Source organism: Podarcis bocagei (genome assembly GCF_964188305.1).
Source record: "Podarcis bocagei genome assembly, chromosome: 11".
NCBI lineage: Eukaryota > Metazoa > Chordata > Lepidosauria > Squamata > Lacertidae > Podarcis > Podarcis bocagei.
In genome coordinates, this window is record NC_138136.1 from 9,076,587 (window position 1) to 9,092,035 (window position 15,449).

At 44.5% G+C, this 15,449-nt stretch overlaps 1 protein-coding gene across 5 annotated transcripts in view; it reads left to right on the forward strand.

Annotated features, from left to right (window-relative positions):
• Window positions 1–15,449, forward strand: part of ERCC6L2 (ERCC excision repair 6 like 2) — a 64,751-nt gene that overhangs the window by 10,087 nt on the left and 39,215 nt on the right. For all 5 annotated transcript variants that reach the window (XM_081213530.1, XM_081213529.1, XM_081213528.1 and 2 more), the window contains 7 exons: window positions 52–171; window positions 1,360–1,553; window positions 3,357–3,518; window positions 3,905–4,112; window positions 6,036–6,176; window positions 10,931–11,044; window positions 11,924–12,043. In XM_081213530.1, the coding sequence (XP_081069656.1) occupies window positions 52–171; window positions 1,360–1,553; window positions 3,357–3,518; window positions 3,905–4,112; window positions 6,036–6,176; window positions 10,931–11,044; window positions 11,924–12,043 (1,059 nt within the window). The remainder of the gene's footprint in view (window positions 1–51; window positions 172–1,359; window positions 1,554–3,356; window positions 3,519–3,904; window positions 4,113–6,035; window positions 6,177–10,930; window positions 11,045–11,923; window positions 12,044–15,449) is intronic.

A 15,449-nucleotide genomic window follows, 5' to 3' on the forward strand; every position in this document is an offset into this window, starting at 1 on the left:
TTGGTTATTATTTTCCCTTTCTTAAACACTTCAAATTGCGTTTCTTTCTAGGTTATTTCCTTTCTGGCCGCAGTGCTGCACAAAAAGGGGACACGTGCAGATATAGAAAATAACATGCCTGAATTTTTGCGAAGAACTATGAAAAAAGACATGCCATCTGTTCCAAAGAAAGTAAGCTTAGGGGCATCTTGAAGATACAACGGTACAAACCATTTTTAAATGGAGATACCGTATTTTTTGCACCATAACACTCACTTTTTTCCTCCTAGAAAGTAAGGGGAAATGTCTGTGCGTGTTATGGAGCGAATGCCTACGGATGGCGGGGGGGGATCTGCTTCAGTCGTGAGCAGAGGATCCATCGTTCCCCTTCCTTCCCTCCTCCGTGGCTCGCTTTGAAACAGCAAAGCGGGAGAAGAGCCGCTGAGTGGGGAGGAGAGAGGGACAGAGAGCCTGCTTGCTTTAAAGGAGCAAAGCGGGAGAGGAGAGGAGCCTTCTCCTCTTATACCCCTCTTCTGCATTATTAACAGCATCCTTCTCCACCCACCCCACACGTGTTCCTTGTCCCTTGAGTGCTTTTCCTTCCCTCCCCACTTAAAACGTGGTTACAAAGCACGGAGCCACATGGATCCTCAGGATTTTTGCACTGGGTCACCCCAAATTCACCATCAGATCACATAGCATGTCCATGGCTACAGCTTGCACCAAAAAAATCATGCACCCACTATTGCCTGCAGCCCCGGGCTTCACGCAGCTCCGCGCAGCCATCCGGAGCCCGACGCGAAGTCGCGCTGGGCTCCCGACTGCTGCGCAGAGCTGCCTGCAGCCCCGGGCTTCGCCCAGCTCTGCGCAGCCATCCCGACGGCTGCGCGGAGCTGCCTGCATTCCGAAGCCTGGGACGCGCTGAAGAGCGTGCTCAGGCTTCGCGCACCTCTCTGCAAGCCTGGGGAGACCGGCGCGACTTCGCGCCGGGCTCCCTAGGCTTGCGGATAGCAGGCTGTTCTGGGTGCTGGGGTCGGGGAAGCCTGGGGGGGGGATTTTTCTTTCTTTCTTTATTTCCCCCCCAAAAAACCTAGGTGCGTCCTATGGGGTGGTGCACCCTATGGGGCGAAAAATATGGTACATAAGCTTGCCATAGAAACAAGATGGTGGCTACATTGAAAGAAACTCTTCTGACTGGGTCTTAATGAGCTTGAAGGACCTTTTTTCTGGGTTTCTCTCATTGTGCTGTGCCCAGGCTGCTGAAAAGTATAGGATAGCGTAGGAATATTAACAGTGTGTGGGTTTTGTACTCAGTCGCAGCTTGTATGTATTCAGCACCTTGTATCTGGTTCAGAAACCACATCACATTCTTTTTTCCAGCCTTTCCTGATTGTGGCACCCCTTTCTGTCCTGTATAATTGGAAAGATGAATTGGATACCTGGGGCTATTTCAAGGTGATAGTTCTGCATGGCAATAGAAAGGACTACGAAATGAGTCGAATCAAGCAGGGGAAATGTGAAGTCGCACTAACAACATATGAAACCCTTCGCCTTTGTTTGGATGACCTTAACAGGTAACACAATTCTAAAAATTACTTCTACTGCAGACAATGAATGTGGGGTTGTTCTTGTTGTTGTTACATCCTAAATATACTCTTGCAAACCCAGGACACTGAATTCTTGAAACCTTTGGGAGAAATAAGAGAAAATGCATTGAGCATATATATTGTGGCTGTAATCCTATGCACACAAGTTGTCAGTCGTTCCATTGCAAACTGTGGGACTTAATTTTCAATTAAACATGCACAGGAGAATGAAAATGTCTTCAGCTGCATTGCAGAAATATATGCGCAAAGGGGAAACGGTCAGATTTTTGCTTGGAGTGGAGAAATACTTCTCTAGAGTTTTTTAATTGGAATGAGTGACATTTGATGAAGTTTGGGGCAGGGAACATTTTGGCAACCACCAGTCAGTGGGAGAGTGTAGGGAAAAGGGCTGTAGCCAAAAACACCACTCTCATTCTAGGCAAGCTTAAGTAATGCAACAGAGCCATGATATTTCTGAAATGTGAAACATTTAGCACTTTTATTAAATGCTAGCCCTATTTCTTCATGTTATTTTGAAAACTTTATTCAGTAAACTGAGCACCAACCCTAACTTCTCCCCTAAAGTATGAATCACTCTGAAATGAATTCTTGCTGGATGGCAAATAATGTATTGTACTTGGTTTAATCTCCCGGCCATCAGTTCTAAGTCATTCCGAATTGGTGCGATCAAATGTTATCTGGCCCTGCCTGTAGCTGTTAAGTTATGGCTGTTATGGACTTCTTTGGATAATTACAAAATCCTAGCTGAAAGTTATATTCAGTTTCTCTCCCTGTCTCCCTTCAAAGATAAACCCTTTCTCCCTAATACAGAAATCAGTTCTTTTCTCTTGCTGTTTGTAAGGAGTGTCAAGAATTTCGCTGTAGGTACAAATACGCAGGAAAGTCTGGTCACGGTCAGTTGGCACAACCCAGTCAGATGGGTGGCAAGCAAGCAAATATCTATCTATCTATCTATCTATCTATCTATCTATCTATCTATCTATCATCTATCTATCTATCATCTATCTATCTATCTATTCCCAGGGAAAGACAAGCCAGGTCTCTCTGATCAAGCCAGGTACCTGGGCATCTCCAAATGGGCCCTGCTGGCTGACCTAAGACCATATTAGGTGTTCTGCAAGCTTGCAAGTACTATACTGCACTTGGCACCAGTTCCCTGAGGCGTGGACAATGCTGACTTAAAAGGCCCTTGTCCTATTCTGTCAGTACTGACATCTGTGCTGGAGGGGAGGTCAATGGGTGCTTCTCTCTGAGAAAACCAAGCAAGCTATGTCCACAGGCCAAGGAGGCTCAGGGGAGAGGTTGACTCCCATGAGTGGAATGGTCTGTATTTTCCCCTTATCTGTTTCTTCTTCAAGCTTGTATGAGGGGTTGGGTTTGGGGGTCGTCATCGTCATCCATATAATTTATTACTACCAAATTTCTGAGGGTGGTGGAACAGCCAAGAGGGTGTTTGTAGGGAAAGTGAGGTATTTGGGGCTTGAGCCATGACAAACATGTAATATGGAGCACAGATGGGAGGGAGTGCATTGAAACTTTTTTTTTTACTTTTCAACTACATTTAAAAAAAACAAAAACTTGCTGTATTTTTTATTCCCCCTCCTTTTTTAGTTTTGATACTCTGTACTCTCATTCTCCCAGAACCATGGAAAGTTCAGTCTTGAGTGTCATTGTTTTGCATAATATGGGAAACCTCATTGGCAATAGCTTATGAAATAATATATTTGGAAGATTTAGGGAGACTCTCATAATTTCTGGTTGTTTTCCCAGCTTAGAGTGGTCGGCTGTCATTGTAGATGAAGTGCATAGAATCAAGAATCCGAAATCACAAATAACCCAGACCATGAAGGCGCTAAAGTGCAAGGTTCGATTGGGACTTACTGGGACGATTTTGCAGAACAACATGAAGGAACTTTGGTGTGTCATGGACTGGTAAGCACAATAAAAGTGAAGCTTGCAAGTATAGGTTGAATGCTCATTCACTGTTGATGCCATTTTATTATTTATCTACATACACAGATAGTGTTTTTGCACAGTGTTTTAGTTATGGCACGGCCAGTTTTATAAATGCTCCAATATTACATTTCAGTCCCTCTTAGGGGTACATCCTCGAGTACCTAGAAAACGAACATATTTAAAAGTATGCATAGGAATTTAGTTAGCCAGCAGCTGGAACACAACAGCAGACAGAGAATCTGGATCTTTGGTTCTAGAAACCTACTGGATATGTGAGTGACTCACAAGAAATCACAGCAGACGGAAGAAAGATGTGACAACAAGAATGATAATATGTCTACTAATTTTTTCCTGTCTCTTAGGGCTGTACCGGGACTTTTGGGTAACGAAGCGCGCTTCAAGGAGGAATTTTCTGATCCAGTAGAACATGGTCAGAGGCACACTGCAACCAAAAGAGAACTGGCAACAGGTCGAAAAGCAATGCAGAGGCTAGCTCAGAAAATATCTCGCTACTTCTTAAGGCGTACAAAGGCTCTTATAAATGATCAGTTGCCCAAGAAGGAGGACAGAGTAAGAGTGATCAGCTACAATAAATTTGTCTATAGCTTTTCAATGTGGATTTAATGAAATTTGGCACTGTGGTATAAACCACTGAGCCTTGGGCTTGCCAATCAGAAGGTCGGTAGTTTGAATCCCCACGATGGGGTGAGCTCCCGTTGCTCAGTCCCTGCTCCTGCCAACCTAGCAGTTCGAAAGCATGCCAAAAAGTGCAAGTAGATAAATAGGTACCGCTCTGGCGGGAAGGTAAACGGCGTTTCTGTGCGCTGCTCTGGTTCACCAGAAGCAGCTTAGTCATGCTGGCCACATGACCTGGAAAAAACTGTGGACAAATGTTGGCTCCCTCAGCCAGTAAAGCAAGATGAGCGCCACAACCCCAGAGTCATTCGCGACTGGACTTAACTGTCAGGGGTCCTTTACCTTTACCTTACCTTGTAGACATCTGGGGTGGGTGGGAGATCCAGTCTGTCTTTTGCATGTGGGAATGCACAAGCGCAGCTGTGTTTGTGCACTGGACTGGGGCTGGTGGAGCTGTCAGGTGCAGTTATGGGAAATCCATTTGCTGTTAGCAGTGCTCTTCAAATACATAGGCACAAATGGGTCTAGAGAAGGACTGGATCGTCTCCTTGATTGCTAAAATGTTTTTTTCTAGTAATTTTAGTATTGTGAGTCAGTGTAAGGAAAGGATCGAATACTGCTGTTAAGCAATATTATATTTGTCATTTGCAATTTTTCTCAATGTGGGACTTTCCACAGACGAATGATTTTTCACATCTAACCATTCATGTTTTGTCCAGAATTTGTAATTACAAGCCCAAATAACTCCCATAGCTCAGTCTGCAAGCTTAACGTCTTCAGTTCCCATGCAAAAAATTGTTAATGGACCAGAGTTCTGAAGATGTATTCATTTAAAAGACTAGCGAGAGGCATTTTGCTCTCATACTTTCTTTTCTTCTGATAAATGCATGTAAAAACCTAATTGAATTGTTAAATGGAAAAAGACTGCCTGGGCTTGGCATCACCATCGTGAAAGAGTGCGTGCATTTCACATGTCTTGCCTTGTACGTTGAGCATAAGAGTACATTTTAGAGAATACACAATCACACATACTTTTAATAAAGATGCACATTTGTCTGTTGCTTTCCCTTCCTTATTTATACCTACCTTTTAGCCAAAGCCTGTAATAATACAGTCTAAACTGGGCTTTCTAAAGAGAAGATTAACAGCAACGCCACTCGGCTGCCTTTAATCTTGCAGCTTTCATTTCATTTCATTCTCTTGATAATGTGAGTATATGTTCAAGATACTTTTGGATTATTATAGCACAGCATGGTGCTGCTGCTTTGTGGGTGGCCTAAGTTCAGGAGTGATCCTGGGATTTCTGCATCCTGCTGGTTGAGACCAAAAGATGTCATGGAGATGCCACCCATGGTCTTTGAGAGGAAGGATAAAGTTTGTCATCCCACTGTACAGAGCCCCTCCCTCCTACATCAGCAATTCAGAATGTCAATGGATATCTAAAGAGCTGGCTGTTTCTCTTTATCCCCTTTGTCTGCATTAGTGTTCTGCAATAGTATGTGCCAGGAAATGGCAAAATAGATCTTTTAAGTGGTTCAAAATCTTTGTAGCCTTACATCGATGCATTTTGAGTCCTTTCCCCTCCAGCACATACTGATTGCAGATTGAGAAGGATTGCCACAATTTAACTTTCATATTCGCGACAGATTGTGTCATTTAAATCTAAGATATTAGCCAACGACCCCCCCCCCTTTATATGGTACTAAAGTTTACATTTATTTTGCAACAACAATGAAACATCGTGTTGAGTTGGGCTGTGCCTGTCACGATCATTATCTTCTTGCAATTGTTCATAACAGCTTAACATTTTTATTTGTGGTGTTTTCTTCCCCCCCGTTTTGCATTTTATCCTGCCAGATGGTTTATTGTTCTCTGACAGAGTTCCAGAGAGCTGTGTATAAGACTGTGCTGGAGACAGAGGACGTGCAGTTGGTGCTGCGAGCAGGGGAGCCGTGCAGCTGCAACAGCGGTCGCAAAAGGAAATATTGCTGCTACAAAGTAAGATGTTTGGACATGTTTAATTGTATTGCCAGGTTCCCTTCTGCAGTGTGCATCTGGCACACTCTGCTTCCATGCCGACTTTTCATGGATCTGAAAGTGGGGCACAGACGATGGATACAATGTGGCATAAAGCTCACTTACTCATCCCTCTGGCAGTCTAGGTTTTTGGATTCCCAGTCCAGTGGTACCTCTGGTTGTGAACGGGATCTGTTCTGGAGCCCCGTTCGCAACCCGAGCAGAATGCAACACACGTCTGCGCGTGCACAGGTCGTGATTTGCTGCTTCTGCGCATGCACATGACATCATTTTGAGTGTGCATGCGTGAGCGGTGAAACCCGGAAGTAACCCATTCTGTTACTTCCGGGTCGCCGCGGAACGCAACCTGAAAATGCTCAACCTGAAGCATATTTAACCCGAGGTATGACTGTACAGTGGTACCTCAGGTTAAGTACTTAATTCGTTCCGGAGGTCCGTTCTTAACCTGAAACTGTTCTTAACCTGAAGCACCACTTTAGCTAATGGGGCCTCCCGCTACTGCTGTGCCGCTGCTGCACGATTTCTGTTCTCACCATGAAGCAAAGTTCTTAACCTGAAGCACTATTTCTGGGTTAGCGGAGTCTGTAACCTGAAGCATCTGTAACCTGAAGCATATGTAACCCAAGGTACCACTGTACTTTCTTTTACCACTCACTTTTCTTCTTTCTGTTTGGATTTCATAAGCATTGAGGCTGAGTTACTCAAAAAGTCATCATTAAATAGCCAAAACATGTTGTTGTTGTTAGACTTGTTAGTCTTATGCAGGGGTGGAGGAAGGGGGGTGCGGTGGGTGCAGTCCTCACTGGGTGTCACCACTGGGGTGTGTGTGACAAAATGCCAGGCGGCACTCAACGTGGTGCCTGCAGCGTGCCCGAGCCACGCATCTCACACGGTGGCTTCGGTATGTGCAGTCTCCACACTGCCCAAATAGTCTGCCCACTGCCTCCCCCCCAGCTGTAGGGCAGCTGAGTAGGAGGAGACAGGCAGATTCCTCGGAGGCCCCGTGGTTTGCCCCACCCCTATGGGCAGCTCGCCCCACCCCTGGGCGCGCCACCCCAGGCACCCATGGAGCGGCTTCCTCCACCGCTGGTTTGGCATTTAAAGTATTCAGAAACACCCTTTCAGACTTAATTTTTGATACCACATAAAGTTTTACAGGTTTACATTGGAGCCTTGCTTCTTCAGATGCGAGTGTGGATTGGCTGGCTACAAGTGAATGTCACCATTATTAGTTACACATATAAGGCATAAATGGAACGGTGTGGGAAGCAGCAAGGTGGGGCGTGAGGTAGGGGAACTAGGGGTCATAATGTTCAAAAGCAGTTGCATGTGCTTAGGCTCAAATCAGACAGCTGAGAATAAGTTTTGTGGGCTCAGGAGCTCTTTCCACTGCTTCTCAACTTCCTGGCTTTCTTAGTCCATAGCTTGCAGACATCCACTTTGACAGAATGTGGTTGGTGCCTCGACCCATGGCTTGAAGTGGGTTTGGAAACCATCACTTCAAATTCTGGTTTAGAAGGGAGGTACTAATCATCAGTACATGTTAAAAAGCATGTTAAAAAGTACATGTTAAAAAGCAGAGACATCACCTTGCCAACAAAGGTCCATATAGTTAAAGCTATGGTTTTCCCAGTAGTGATGTATGGAAGTGAGAGCTGGACCATAAAGAAGGCTGATCGCTGAAGAATTGATGCTTTTGAATTATGGTGCTGGAGGAGACTCTTGAGAGTCCCATGGACTGCCAGAAGATCAAACCGATCCATTCTTAAGGAAATCAGCCAAGTGCTCACTGGAAGGACAGATCGTGAAGCTGAGGCTCCAGTACTTTGGCCACCTCATGAGAAGAGAAGACTCCCTGGAAAAGACCCTGATGTTGGGAAAGATGGAGGGCACAAGGAGAAGGGGACGACAGAGGATGAGATGGCTGGATAGTGTTCTCGAAGCTACCAGCATGAGTCTGACCAAACTGCGGGAGGCAGTGGAAGACAGGAGTGCCTGGCGTGCTCTGGTCCATGGGGTCATGAAGTTTCGGACACGACTAAAGGACTAAACAACAACAACAACAACAATCATTGGTTGCCCATTTAGGTGTCATGGCGAACCTGCTGATAAAAATGAGGGAGGGTGTCTACTGAGCAGGCTTCCAGTTGCCAAACCGAGACTTGGTGTTTCAGGCACGTTGAGCCTTTGTTTCACGTGGGGTTAAGGGACTAAGCCGTGTAGGTTTACCCCCACTGCCTGTGGTCTTTTTGCACTAATATAAACATTTCCTTTACACGATTCTCTTTCTGCTATTATAAACCTTTGTGGTGGGTGGTTTCTTTGCATTTGTACTCTCATGACTGACTTCAGCCAAAACAGCTGACTTAAAAATAAAATAAAATAAAGCCCCACAAATAGACAAGGGTTGAAGAATAACATTGTAAAACATTGTTATGTATGCTGTACTTTTTCATCAGCATTGGTAAAATAGTAGTAAGCAGACAACATGTAGAAAATAATTATGAAAACACTTCTGGAAAAGAATACCTAGTGAGTTCCTTTTTACTTGAATATTAATTTGTTCTCTGAGTGACTTTTTTATGGTGCAAAATTACATTGGACTGATCTGCTGGCAGATATTTGTTCATATATCTGTACCCTTAAAATATTCCAGTTGATCTGAAGTTATCCATAAAGCAGGCTAGTCGGTTACTTTTTAAAATATGGCAAAATAGAGGAGAAGGTGGGGAGGATAGTGAATGTTTTGTGACATGTTCTTAGACGTTATATTGCTAAATCATGGTATATGAAAGAATAGCTTTACTATTGCTATTCTCGTGAGAGTCATAAAATGCACGGTCTTAATTTTTTGTCATGTTTACCTCAGTGGAACTACCACAGAGTAAATGGTCAGTGAATCATCACCTAAAAATCAGCCAGGCATGGCCGGGAAAGTAGTTATTTGATATAGGTGCTGATGTCATCGCTGGTACACTAAGAAGCTGTTGGATTATACTTTCTGAGTTGTTTTAGGTTTTAGATATATGAGAAACAACACCCTGAATCCTAAGCATACGTAGTTTGGCATTAATTCCCTGGGGAGTAAGTCTATGTACGCGGGTGGCGCTGTGGTCTAAACCACAGAGCCTAGGAATTGCCGATCAGAAGGTCAGCAATTCGAATCCCCGCTATGGGGTGAGCTCCCGTTGCTCAGTCCCTGCTCCTGCCCACTTAGCAGTTCGAAAGCACGTCAAAGTGCAAGTAGATAAATAGGTACCACTCCGGCGGGAAGGTAAACGGTGTTTCCATGTGTTGCTCTGGTTTGCCAGAAGCGGCTTAGTCATGCTGGCCACATGACCCGGAAGCTGTCTGCGGACAAAGGCCGGCTCCCTCGGCCCATTAGAGTGAGATGAGCGTGCAATGCCAGAGTCGTCCGCGACTGGACCTAACGGTCAGGGGTACCTTTCCCTTACCTTTAAGTCTATGTAAGATCATAGCCTAACTTTCCTCTAAAGAAAGCAATGAGTGTTAACAATTGTGAGAAATGGGATACAATCCCTCAGGGAAGACTCCAGCATGGAAACGAAACACTGTGGTGAGGGAACCTTCCCCAGGCCTGCGGCAGCCATGAACCCTAAATTGGCCTCATTTCCAATTTAGGGGAAATTGAGGTTAAAAGGTAAATTCTGCTTGAAGTTGCACCTGCAGCTTTATTTCCTTGCATCTTTATTTGGTATCCAGATCTGCTGAGATTGGATGACACCAACAAGCAGCAGCATTAGAATTCCAGGTTTATAGTCTGAGAATCAGAGAGATTTGTGCCACCCTGTGTATCGCCGTCTTCCAAGCACTGACAGAGCTACTCAGTTATGGTTGGCAACAGGAACAGCCAACAAGTTGTGGTCATTCCGCTCTTTTGCAATTAATAGGCACACATGCCATATTACTGTGTCTGGCTATAAAGCCAAACCAGGCGATAAGAAACGTAAAGTGCTTAAACATTGTTGTTTAGTCGATTAGTTGTGTCCGACTCTTCGTGACCCCATGGACCAGAGCAAGCCAGGCACTCCTGTCTTCCACTGCCTCCCGCAGTTTGGTCAAACTCATGTTCATAGCTTCAAGAACACTATCCAACCATCTCATCCTCTGTCGTCCCCTTCTCCTTGTGCCCTCCATCTTTCCCAACATCAGGGTCTTTTCCAGGGAGTCTTCTCTTCTCATGAGGTGGCCAAAGTATGGGAGCCTCAGCTTCAGGATCTGTCCTTCCAGTGAGCACTCAGGGCTGATTTCCTTCAGAATGGATCGGTTTGATCTTCTGGCAGTCCATGGGACTCTCAAGAGTCTCCTCCAGCACCATAGGGGTCTTAAATTTTTTTTTAAAGGACACCAACCAACCATCCAGTTTTTGCAACAGGCAAGACCAATTTTACAGAGGTGGGAGGAGGGAGATCTGTGCTATAAGTTTGTACTGTCCGAGAGAAATTATTACTGAGCAGTAAAATGGGATGCTCTGCACTGTCTGCATTCTTTTCAATGTTGTGCATTCAAAAATTCCTGTCAGTTGCATGCCAAGTAGATGCACAAGGTGGTTGAGAGTGGCCTGTGCCACTTCCAAGTGCAGGTGGGAACAGTTCCATTTTTGAAAATTCTGCCAAAGCTTCCTGCCAGTGAGCTGCCTTGAGCTTCTCTTCCCCTTTCTAAGATGCTTAATTTTTTTTTATATATTTCTGCAGACAAATGCTCATGGCGAAACAATGCGGGCACTGTATTTCAGTTACCTGACGGTCCTTCGTAAGATTGCTAACCATGCTGCACTGTTACAAACGAACCACACAAGCAAACAGCAGGTCAGTCTCCTTGAACCCACAATATTTTGAGGAAGAACTTAATGGCTAAATTACATTGCTTTTCCCATTTTGATGTTCTGTTAATTGTTTATACTGCTGAAAATTGTTTCAGTCATATTCAGCTCCTATTCAGAAAACACAGTACTACCGTATTTTGCGTCCCATAGGACGCTCTGTCCCATAGGACGCACCTAGTTTTTTTTGGGGGGGGGGAAATAAAGGAAATCCCCCCCCTTTATTTCCCCCCCAAAATCAGGTCGGGGAAACCAAACCAGGTCGGGGAACAGCGGTATGGCGGCGCTGCGCCTCCCCGCTGTCCCCCGAGCTTGTGGGGCTGGCCGATGTCTGCCCGGCACGTGGAGCGCTCTGCTTCAGGGCACCCGCGCGCTGGATGGCAGGCTGCTATCTGTAGCCTAGGGAGCCCTGTGGGAACTTCCGCAGGGCTCCCCAGGCTGCGGATATCTGCCTGGCGCGAGGGGCGCTCTGCTTCAGGATGCCCTGCGCGCCAGGCGGCAGGCTGCTATCCGCAGCCTAGGGAGCCCTGCGGGAGCCCTGCTCTCCTGAAGCCTGGAGAGCGAGAGGGATCGGTGCGCACCGACCCCTCTCGCTCTCCAAGCTTCAGCGAAAGCCTACATTCGCCCCATAGGACGCACACAGATTTCCCCTTCATTTTTGGAGGGGGAAAAGTGCGTCCTATAGGGCGAAAAATACGGTAATTCCTATAGCTTTTAATCTATTTTTCAACCCTTAAAGTTAGTCGGATCATCTTGCTTCTGTAACTGTTGAAAAAGTGCTTTCGATTTCTTCTTATGCCCAGGATGTTAATTACAGATTTGCCAGATTTTATCCTCCCTCTGCACAATTTGTGTTTCCTTGCAGGAAGCCTACATCACAAGGGTGTGCAGCCAAGTGTTTTCCAAATTTCCTGATTTTGTGAAGCTTAGCAAAGATGCAGCCTTTGAAACCATTTCTGATCCAAAGTATAGTGGGAAAATGAAGGTAAATATATGAAGGGATTGAAGTATACATTATGTGGCAAAAAATAGTATTAGCTTTTATTTAGCATACATGGTTTCTTTAAGATAAAGGTCCTCTGTTTACATTTCCATTACCATGTAATTTCATGAAATTTGAAATTTTCTGCATATTTCATTGTTATTCCACTCATGACAAATATGTTGGTGCAAATGTATTGCTACCAGTACAAGAAATTGAGTTTCTGTGCAAACAAATGTACCATCAATGTGCATGTTGAAGCTCCTGTAGATCAGGTTGTGTATATATTGAATTTGCCTATTTCCAGCCTAACTTCATTGCAGGTAAGATGTCTGGAAAGAAACAGACCAGAACACACATGGAAAAGAATGAACCTTCTTCTCCATGTAATCAGGTCCCTGGTTTTACAGTCTTCTGCATTTTTATAATCTATACTTTACTACTACAGATGCACTTTAAAAATGAAAATAGTAAGACACCAGTAAAATAAAGGCTTTAATCAGATATTGTTGCCCTCCGGAGATTGGTTCTAATTTTAAACAGTCTGCCAAGCTGCAGCTAAGAAAAGGTTATAAAAATATTGCAAAGACAGCTTTTAAAATTATATTTTACTTCAAAAGCTCAACTGTTTTAATTCTGGGGTTTTTAACATATAAAAAGGCAGGCATAACCTATATCAATAAACCACTATGGCTGAGAAATTGAGCAAGAGTGAAAGAGCTGGCTGAATAGCTATGGCAGTAATAAGGTGGGGTTTGGGATTTTTACTTTTTATTGCATCAACTTGTGCAGTTTCCAAAGTATTTCAGCTCTGCCGTGCCCCTGCTTTTGTTCATCCACAGAGTATCAAGGATAGCTTCTGTGTGAAATAACACAGGAGGCATCTGACACGCCATTATTGGGCACCACTTAGTGAGTGTTTTTTCCTGAAATAAGACTGTTAAAGTGTCCTGCTGAACAGGCCAGTGGCTTGTCTAGTGTGCTGGTCTCACAGTGGCCAATCAGATGCCTATGGGAAGCCGCAGAGCAGGAATTGAGAGCGATATACTCTTCCCATTGGGAATGCCCAACAACCAGTACAGTGGTACCTTGGTTTGCAACCATCTTGGATTACAACCATTTTGGATTACAACCACGTCAAACCCAGAAGTGTGTGTCCCTTTTTTTGGATTACAACCCAATTTTTTTTGGATTACAACCCTTCCCCCCTTCTTTTGGAGGACCCATTGGCGAAAGCGCGCCTTGAGTTACAACCTCTTTTGGTTTACAACTGGACCTCTGGAATGGATTGTGGTTGTAAACCAAGGTACCACTGTATTCAGAAGCAGGCTAGGTTGAGAGGGAATGACTGGCCTAGTGGGCTTTATGCATTTGAACCCTGGTCTCCCAGGTCTTAGTCCAACACTCTAACCACTACACCACATTGGTTCTCCATTTGTGTCAGTCTGCTTATCCTTTAGGCTTTGGGCATTCTGGATTCATATATTTCCTTTTCAGGCTTATCTATTTGTTCCTTGCCTTTCTTCCGATCTGCTCTGTGGAATACTGAAATACCTACCATGCTGTGGAGTCCTCTTAAATTCCAAAATGACATGACATTGGTTTATTTTCTTTAAGCAAAGTGGATTTGTTTTCAGGATACCCATTTGGGAATTAATTATGTGAGCATATTTGTTCTCCTCACTTTCTCCCCTGGTTGTTTTGTAGGTAAACTCATTTTACCCTTTAATTTGACCTCCTTGTTTGTACCTAAGAAAATAAAATTGGAGTCTGAAATGGCAGGAGTTAATTATTGTTTTACCCATTAAAACGATCCAGTTTTGACAATTTCTAATTGAATTGAAAACCAAAGCTCTCCAAATATTTCCAATTCGTGCCTCTTCAATTCACCGTGAAATTGGATGATTGGGCCTTCAGTGTGGGTTATGAACAGTACGATTGCTGCTTTGTATTCAAGATTTTTATCTGCCATTATAGAATTAATCAGATAAGTCTCCTCCTGTCATTTGGAATGTTTTGCTTTCAGGAAAATCTGTGCAAATTAAGAGGTTAAGTATTTATCACTGAATCAATAGCATTGTTTAAATATTTATTGCCCATTGGGAATAGGCTACCGACAATGGACAGAAAAATTCCTCTTTTCCCCTTTTGTGTCTTGCTTCTGCACGGTGCTCTGGAATTACTGCTTGCCAGATGTGGACATGCTCCTTTGGAGAATAACAGTATCACTGTTATACAGAATGCTCTGGATTATTTGCTTCCCTACCAGAAGAGCATTGCGTGTGGGCGGATTATTGGCAGTTCAAGGTCTGTGCAAAGTCTGGGAAGCCACGACCTACTGTAAACAGACCAAGAGAGGACACTGGGAGCGGGGAAGGGCATACAGCTGGCTGATTATTATGAGAAGCCAAGTTCCAAGAAGTTCTGAACTTGGATGTTGTACAGCAGGCTTAAAAGGGGGTTGGCTCGCTTCAGGGTGACTATTACGCTCTGGGTTTTTAAAAAAATGTCGTGTGGTCATGGCCTTGTAGATTAAGGCTATCACTTGCTGGGCAGCTACAATGCTACAAATGTGTGATTTGCCATCCTTGCATTGTGTTTGCATTAAGATCACACCTCCTGCACTGTTTCGTGAATTTTCTTTTATAGCTGTTTTAACCAAAGCCGTGCGTTATCTGTACATTTTGTAAAATGTTTACTTTATACATGTTTAAATGAGTGCGTGCACACATCTGTATCTCTGATTATTGGATATCTTCTTACGGCGCAATCCAAACACAAGATTCACTGGTGTAAACGAGGTTGGAATAGGTGCGTCTCCAGCAGAATTAGCTGGGTCTGGGGTCTGTCCTACACTCGAGTAGGACTCTGGCAGAGATACATGCCCGAGTGGCATGTTCTCTCCCTCCTGGTCAATTGTTCGGGAGCTTCAAAAGCTTTCTTCAGCCCGAACATCACAGCGACCAATGCCAACAGAAATCGGCACACTTAGGGATCCGCAGAGTCTTCGCAGCTTGCGTAACAGACCTCAGCAACTCAGCATTTTGGCTAATCTACTTTATTTACATATAAACACACACGGAGCATTGCAACATGGCTCCCTCCCTCTCTAGCATCAGACAGCAAAGAGAAAGAACAAAGGACAATAGTCCCACTTCACGTAACACAGTAACACAAACATCCTGTCTCCGTCTCTTCCCACTTTGTGGAGTCAAAACATACACCATCATGTGATAGACAACAATCCCATGACTGCAGTCATGGAGCAGGAATTCTAACAGGCTCACCTGGGGTTAGGCCAGCTGGGGTCCCTCATCCTGGCTCAGCTGGCGATACACTGGTGTAAGCCCTTCATTCTAGCACAGCCGCAGCTCGCCTGGGGCAAGTTCCACAAACGGGGCATTCTGGG